This window comes from Mandrillus leucophaeus, unplaced genomic scaffold (assembly GCF_000951045.1).
Source record: "Mandrillus leucophaeus isolate KB7577 unplaced genomic scaffold, Mleu.le_1.0 Scaffold18, whole genome shotgun sequence".
Lineage (NCBI taxonomy): Eukaryota > Metazoa > Chordata > Mammalia > Primates > Cercopithecidae > Mandrillus > Mandrillus leucophaeus.
Window position 1 is genome coordinate 593,358 of NW_012101809.1, and position 8,673 is coordinate 602,030.

Here is an 8,673-nt window from a genome sequence, read left to right on the forward strand (position 1 = left end):
CAAGAAAGAAACACACACACACACTCACGCTCGCGCGCGTCGTTTCCTTTGTGTTACTGTAAGGTCAAGGAGGGCGGCGACACAGAAACTCATGATGATTGGCATTAGTAGACATTCAGTGAATTAATGAATAGACATAAGGTTTTGGTGTAAACAAATGAATGGACATAAGTACTTTGGTGTAAACGTCATTGTCTTCAATTTATGTTTTTCTCACGGGGCATCAGTTTGGGAGGTGATAGGGAAGGTTTAAGGTGGGAGAACTGCCATCCTGGTAGGGAGGGTTAGTGGGCACAAAACCAACAATAGGTTATGGGCAAGGGATGCGCTTCCGTCGCGAACACCCCGAAACCCACCCACCGGAGGTACTCTGTCCCGGGAGCGGCCGTGGAGAAAGCAACCGGCCGAGAGTTCGCGGCCCTGGGAGGGCAGCGAGTGCAGGGCCGCCCAGCGCCACTCACCTGTGAGCTCACCGCGGGCCCTGCAGGCGGAGCCTCGGTACGACGCCTTTCCGATTGGGCGCGACTCAAAGTCCCGGGGCGGGCATTAGAGGCCAACCGGTCTAGGGGATTGGCCACCCTGGCGGACGGACGTGCTGCTGACTGAGCTGGTTCGCCCCCGGTTCGGCTCCTGAAGAGCCGGCCCCTCTCTGTGGGTCTTCTGTCAGTCATTGGCTCCCTGCGGTTTCCTTGGGGACGTGGCGCCGCCGCCGGCCCGGGCCCTCCTTCCGGCTGGGCAAGGGGCCGCGGGGATCCGCTCGGGACTGAACCGAGCGGTGCCGAAGGAACCGGCGGGCCGCTTGATCCCGTGAGTGTGGGCGCGAGAGGGCTGTGGGACCCGGAGGGACGGGGAGAGGAAGCGGGACCCACACCCCGCCACCTGGGGACGACCGGTTCCTAGAGGACAGAGCTGGCCCACGAGAACGCCCCGCTCCCAGGATGCCTGGGTGGGGTCCCCTGGGCCTGAGGAACCAGAGCAGACGGAGTGGGAGCCTGGGGAGGAGGTGGGAGCCGTGGAATTCCCGTGGAGGTCTTGTCTCGTGGGCTCAGTCGGACAGAAGCCTGAAATCAAATCTTTCTAGGCTGCAGACGTAGGACATGCCTGGGACAAGGAGGCCACCTTCTCAGGGCAAAAGAAAAAGAAGGTGACAGGCGTTGAGACCACCGAAAGGAACCCATGGCTAGGTAAGGCTGTACACTTTCTCTCCGGCTGGGAGCACGGCAGAGGATGGCAGGCAGGTTGGGGGGCCCTGGGAGGCTGTCCCAAGTGAGTGAGGTTTGCCCTGGAGCTGCACTTGGACTTTGTATCCTGGTCAGTTGGATGCAGAGATGATCAAAGTTGTATTATTGCGAGGGCTGATAAATAACAGTTTCTAGCCCGTGGCCCGGGGTGGTGGAGTGAGTCGGCTTGCTCAGCTCTGTAAAGTACAAGGTTGTAACATTGGTTCAGATTTGCATCTGAGCAAGGCTAGGTGCCACTTGAGGAGGTTAAACAAAGAAGTTTTTTGTTTTGGTTTGCAATGAACTTTAAAAGCAGACAGACCGAGGTCCTTTTGAGTCAATGTAGAAAGTGAACTTCACAGATGAATACACTTATCCATACATTATAATACCCTGAAGCTTTTAAAAAATATTAATGTGGATCTACATGCACCAATAAGGGACAGTTATCAAATAAAGTGGGGGAAAGATGTAGAACAGCAGGTATGGTGGACTACCATTTGTGTAAAACCGAGGGAATGGATACACACACACACATACACACACAGATATATTACTGTAAATATATTGGTGTATATTTATGCTTGTGTATCCGTAGAATATCCCTGGAAAAATACACAGCAACGGCCAGGTGCGGTAGCTCACGCCTGCAATCCCAGCACTTTGGGAGGCCGAGGCAGGCGGATCACCTGAGGTCAGGAATTTGGGACCAGCCTGGCCAAGTAGAAACCCCTCCTCTACTAAAAATAACTAAAAATACGAAAATTAGCAGGGTGTGGTGGTGGGCACCTGTAATCCCAGCTACTGGAGAGGCTGAGGGAGGAGAATTGCTTAAACCCAGGAGGTGGAGGTTGCAGTGAGCCGAGATTGCACCACTACACTCCAGCCTGGGCAACAGTGCAAGACTCCATCTCAAAAAAAAAAAAAAAAAATTACACAGCAACTGGGTAGCAATGGTTGCCTCTGAGAGAGAGATTATGGCGTCAGGGCAAGAATCACTTTTCACTATACAATATATCCTTTTAAACTGTTTGATTTGTCTTTTGCTATGTGCATATATAATCTGATAAAACATTTTAAAAATCAGTTAAATAAATTTTCTGACCATCCTGTTTCTTGACAGCATTCTTGGTTGGGAATATTGTAGTTGCTGTGATTCTCCAATGTTATGAGGTTGCCCAGGAAGACTGGTGATCTTTTCACTAACATGAGATTAAGTCTTTGAATTGCACTCAAAAGTGCAGTTTGGAAAAAGGGCAGATAAGGCTTTTCTGATTTATATAGTGGAAGCACCGTGAACTTCTAAAATTAGAGACGAAAAGAACATTTAGACTTCTGTTGGCATGGATTTTTGCCTTTATTAGAAGGGCTTTTATCCAATTTAAAAACGATTTTTAAGCACTCAATTGTAGAAATGTTTCAGACTTACTAATGTTTGTCTAATTTCAGGATCAGTTTTTCCTACCTCTGCCCAGCCTCCTGGTACTTCACTGTGCCCACAGTGAGTCCATTTCTCCGTCAGCGGGTAGCATTCCTGGGACTCTTCTTCATATCCTGTCTCCTTTTACTTATGTTAATCATAGACTTTCGACATTGGAGTGCTTCATTACCACGAGATAGGCAATACGAAAGGTGAGTCAGCTTTAGATTTGGCACTGAAGTCATAAATATTTTCATGAGCCGTTTAACACATTACTAACTTTGACCCTTTTGGGTGATACTGTACTTTTATTAGTAAAATTGCATGCCATTTATTACATAAAGAATATCTTGAGCCCCATTTTGGCAATGTTCAGTTTGGTACAGGAATACTGATACTGCATGAAAGGCATCTTTCTATTTTCTTGTTTTGGTGGGCTGAAACTTACTGTGTGTATAAATATTTAGGACTGTAATATACCTTTACGAATGAACCCCTTTATCATTATTAAATGATTCTCTTTATCCTTGATTATATACTTTGCTCTGAAATCTACTAGTCTGGTATTACTATAGCTACTCCAGCTTTCTTTTGATTAACATTAGCATGATAGATATTTCTTCTATAGTTTTAGTTTTAGCCTATTGGTATCTTTATATAAGTGGGCTTCTTGTAGTCGGTGTTTGGTTGAGTCTTGTTTCTTAATCCAATCTGACTATCTCTGCAGTTAATTGGGGTGTTCAGGCTATTTACATTTAATCTGATTATTTAGTATGTTTAGTTTTAATCTTGCTATTTGTTTTTCATTTGTCACATTTGTTCTTGTTCTTTTTCCTCTTTTTCCCTCTTCTTTTCAGTTGAGTACAGTTTTTATGGTTCCATTTTATCTCTCACGTTGGCTTATTATATATAACTTTTTCTTTTTTTTAGTGGTTAAAGTTTATAATGTCATCTTTAATTATCACAATCTTCCTTCAAGTAATATTACTCCTCTTCACATCTAGAACAAGAACCTAACAACAGTATACTTTCATTCCTCCCTTCCTCTTGGTCTTTGTGCTATTGTCATATATTTTATTTCTACATGTTATAAGCTTCACAACATATTGTCATTATTTTTGTGTTAGATAGTCAATTATCTTTTGAAGAGATTTTCAATATAAGAAAAAAAAAAAGGCTTATATATTTAACCATATTGTTGCCTGAAATGGTCATATAAGCAAAGTGACCCTTGAATGCTGAAGGGACCGAGAAACAAAAGGAGGAGGCAGGCAAATTGTTCGTTGGTATTGATTGATTTATTGAGGGAACTTGCAGACAGAAGCATGGTCCTGGGTAGCTGCAAGACAGGTAGATCTCCATACTGTTACTCCCGAGACCCAGGGCTTATATAGTACAGGGAAATGGGATATGCACCCTGTGCAAGACAATTAAAGACAGCCCTCCAGAGCAGGCAAGAATGCTGCATGTGCCATATCCTGTCATTTGTGTGCCAACGCCAAGGTTGACATGTTCTTACACTAGTAAATAAAGCAGGAATCAAGAGGCATTTACAGGACTGGGGCTAGTCAGAAGTTAACATGGCAGATTAGCATCCAAGATGGAGTCACTTTTGTCTATATTTACCATTTCTGGGCTGCTTCATTCCTTTGTGTAGATCCATGTTTCCATCTGGACCCATATTTTCATATTTGTTTTTACCTCAAGAACATTCTCTAGCATTTCTAGTACAGCAAGTATGTGGGTGATAAATTCTTTCAACTTTTCTATGACTGAAAAAGTCCTTATTTTGTTTTCCTTTTGAAAGAAATGTTCATTGGGTATAGAACTCTAGATTGATCATTTTTTTCCTTTCATTACTTTAAAGATGATGCTTCACTGTCTTTTGGCTTGCATGCTGTCTGAGATGTCTGCTGTCCTTTTAATCTTTGTTGTCTCTGTATAGAATGTGTCTTTTTTCTCTGAATACTTTTAGAATTTTCTGTTTATCACTGGTTTTAAGCAATTTGATTGTGATGTGCTTTGATGTTGTTTTCTACATGATTTTATTTATTTATTTTTTGTTTTTGAGACTGTCTCGCTCATCTCCCAGGTTGGAGTGCAATAGTGAAATCATAGCCCACTGCAGCCTCAATCTCCTGGGCTCAAGCTATCTTCCTGCCTCAGCCTCCCGAGTAGATGGGACTACAGGCATATGCCATCAGACCTGGCTAATTTTTTTTTATTTTTAGTAGAGGTGAGGTCTTGCAGTGTTGCTCAGGCTGGTCTCAAACTGCTGAGCTCAACCTATCCTCCCACCTCGGCCTCCAAAGTGCTGGGATTAGAGGCATGGGCCACCGTGCCCTGCTTACATGATTCTTGTGCTTGTGATTTGTTGATTCTTAGATCTATGGATTTGTAGTTTTAATCAAATTTGGAAACATTTTGTCCATTACTTCTTCAGATTTTTTTTTGTTTTCCCCTGCTTTTCCTCTGGGGACTCCAGTTACATGTATATTGAGCCATGTGATGTTTTCCCACAGCATGCTGATGTTCATTATCTTTTTTTCCAGTCTTTTTTCTCTCTGTGTTTCATTCGGATTTTTTTTGCTGCTTTCAAATTTGTTAGTATTTTTTTTCTGTAGTGTTTAATCTACTGTTTCATCCAGTGAAAGTCTGACATCTTTTTTCACGGATAGTACATCTGAATTATTGGATATACTTTTAGCTATACCAGTTGCCCAGAAGGTCTATATTTCTTTATAGCAGTGATTTATTTTGCTATTTTTTTGAGATTAGTTTTTGATGAAGCTACAGAGTTAAATAATGGCATGTTATGTTCATCATCTTCAACATGATTTTCTTATTAAAATATTTTTTTTCTTTAGAGACAGTCTTACTCTGTCACCCAGGCTGGAGTACAGTGGTGCGATCATAGCTCACTATAACCTTCAACTCCTGGGTTCAAGCAATCCTCCTGCCTTGGCATCTCAAAATGCTGGGATTACACATGTGAGCCACTGTGCCTGGCCTCATTTAAAAAATATTTATGTTTTCTTTTTCTTTTTTTTTTTGGAGACAGTCTCACTCTGTTGCCCAGGCTGGAGTGCATTGGTGCTATCTCGGCTTACTGCATCCTGTCTTCCGGGTTCAAGTGATTCTCCTGCCTCAGCCTCCTGAGTAGCTGGGACTACAGGCACATGCCACCATGCCTGGCTAATTTTTTGTATTTTTAATAGAGATGGGGTTTTACCGTGTTAGCCAGGATAGTCTCGATCTCCTGACCTTGTGATCTGCCCACCTCAGCCTCCCAAAGTGCTGGGATTACAGGTATGAGCCACCATGCCCGGCCTAAATTTTCTTTTTATTGCTTCTCAGATATGTATTAGTTAAGAGGCTTTGGGCTGCAAATAACAGCCCACGTTGACTTAAACAATAAGAATGCTCACATACCTGGAAGTCCAGGGGTAGAAGGACTACAAGTTCAACACTGGCTAACAGGATGAGAGGCTGTCTCTCCTGTCTATTGTCCACAGTGTCAGTTTACTTAATGGTTGAAACACAGCAGACTGCCAGGCATGGCGGCTCATGCCTGTAATCTCAGCACTTTGGGAGGTGGAGGCAGGTGGATTGCATAAGCTCAAGAGTTCGAGACCAGCCTGTGCAACATGACAAAACCCTGTCTCTACAAAAAAAATACGAAACTTAGCCAGGCATGGTAGCATGCACCTGTAGTCCTTGCTTCCCAGGAGGCTGAGGAGGGAGGATCACTGGAGCCTGGGGAGGTACAGAATGCAGTGAGCTAGGATCACACCATTGTACACCAGCCTGGGTGACAAAGTGAGACCCTGTCTCAAAAAAAAAAAAAATAAGAAGAAGAAGAAGAAGAAGAAAAAAAACAGCAGACAGTAACAACCAGGGCAACATATATACTCACTCATGTCGCATAGGAGACAGAAAGGCTTTCCATGACTCTCTTCTAAGAATGGAGAAGAGTTTTGCCAGAAACCTCTAATGACCATTTCCTGGAATCTTTTTTGGTCAGAATTGGGACACATGCCTACTCTCCTTTTTATTTCTGGATTCTGTCCCCAGATTTTCTCATTTCCCGTTCACTTTGGTCATTAATTAATTCATTCATTCAACAAAAATTTCAGCAGCCACTATGTGCAGACGATAATAGGCATCAGACACCAGATACAGAGACTTTGGCACATTTTCTCAGGAGGCCTATGTTTTCAGCCTTGCCTTCTTCTAGCAGCCCTATTCATTTGTATTTTTGGCTTTCTTTTCTTTTTTTTTTTTCTTTTTAAATGTTACTGAAATAGAGATGGAGGTCTCACTATGTTGCCCAGGCTGGTCTTGAACACCTGGGCTCAAGTGATCCTCCTGCTTTGGCCTCCCAGAGTGTTGGGATTGCAGGCATGAGCTACCATGCCAGCCTCGACTTCCTCCTTTGAGAAGAGGAAACACTGTTTGGATGATTATAGTAATCAACCTGCCCTTAAGAAATGTACTAAATTTGGAGACCTAAATCCATAATTTGAGTTTGTTTAATGCTTATGGAATTTTCTTGACAGACCTGCACATAATTTCTCACTTGAAGACAACATGGTCTAATTATGGAATTCCATGTAGGTTAGTTAATATGGCTAAAGACAATTAGGGAGTGAATGGTGAGCTGTATGGCTGGACAGCTAGATCAAACTGAGTCTGTTAAGTTATTTTAGAGGGTTTAGACATTACCCTCAGGGCAGAAGGAAGGCTTTGAAAGGTTTTGAAGAGTGAAAAGATTGGAACTGCTTTTTAATTTTTTTTTTTTTTGAAACAGAGTCTCACTTTGTCACCCAGGCTGGAGTGCAGTGGCGCTATCTCGGCTCACTACAACCTCCGCCTCTCAGGTTCAAGCAATTCTCCTGCCTCAGCCTCCCAAGTAGCTGGGATTACAGTCATGTAGCACTATGCCTAGCTAGTTTTTGTATTTTTAGTAGAGATGGGGTTTCACCATGTTGGCCAGGCTGGTCTCGAATCGCTGGCCTCAAGTGGTCCACCTGCCTCGGCCTCCCAAAGTGCTAGGGTTACAGGCATAAGCCATCGTACCCAGCTGGAACTGCTTCTTAAAGAAAGCTCACTTTGGTGGGATTGTGGAAAATGAATTGGAGAGGAATAAAAAAGAAAGCAGGGAGAGTAATTGGACTAGAGATGCTCCTTGACTTATGATGGGTTATGTAAATTGAAATATCATAAGTTGAAAATGCATTTAATACACCTGTCCTAACAAATGTCATAGTTTAGCCTAGCCTACTTTAAAGGTGCTCAGAACATTTACATTACTCTGCTGTTGTGCAAAACCACCTAACAGAAGGTCTATTTTATAATAAAGTGTTGAATGTCTCATGTAATTTATTGAATACTGTACTAAAAGTGAAAAACAGAATGGTTGTGTGGATACTCATGGTATACTTTCTACTGAATGTGCATCACTTTTGCACCATCATAAAGTTGAAAAATCATAAGTCGAACCATTGTAAGTCCAGGACTGTACCTCAATAGAGAGATGATTGTGGTCTGAACTTGGGTGGCGTCTGAACTTGGGTGGCAGCAAGAGGATGGAGAGAGGTAAAAGCATTTAAATGTATGTGGGAGGCAGAGTGATCTGATAATTCTTGTCTATCACTGTATCCCAGGTGGTCAGCGCCAATAAATACTTGGTGGGTTGAAATAATTGAAACAAGTAAACTTGTATTTTTTTTCCTTATTGTGAACACATATCCATATTGCTTCTGGAAGGAGAAAGTAGGAGGTTTGCATCAGAACTAGAATTTATTTGATACAAAAAAAGTAAATTTAGAGAGATGGGGTGTCAGTAAGGATAGAATCCAAAACTGTATTTTTTTTTAAATAAACTTTTTTTGAGCCATTTTAGTTTTACAGCTCATTTGAGCTGCAGGTGCAGAGATTTACCACATATTCCCTGACCCTACACATGCACAGCAGGGCTGTTTTTGAGAATAATACTTGTGTTAGATGTGTGGTTTTTTTTTTTTTTTTTTT

The 8,673-nt window shown here is 42.6% G+C and overlaps 1 protein-coding gene across 1 annotated transcript in view; it reads left to right on the forward strand.

Moving 5' to 3' along the window:
- Positions 1 to 592: 592 nt before the first annotated feature.
- Positions 593 to 8,673, forward strand: part of ENTPD7 (ectonucleoside triphosphate diphosphohydrolase 7) — a 52,533-nt gene continuing 44,452 nt past the window's right edge. The window contains exons 1-3 of the mRNA XM_011977380.1: positions 593 to 807; positions 1,082 to 1,184; positions 2,670 to 2,852. Coding sequence (XP_011832770.1) covers positions 1,177 to 1,184; positions 2,670 to 2,852 — 191 coding nt within the window. The 5' untranslated portion in view covers positions 593 to 807; positions 1,082 to 1,176. The remainder of the gene's footprint in view (positions 808 to 1,081; positions 1,185 to 2,669; positions 2,853 to 8,673) is intronic.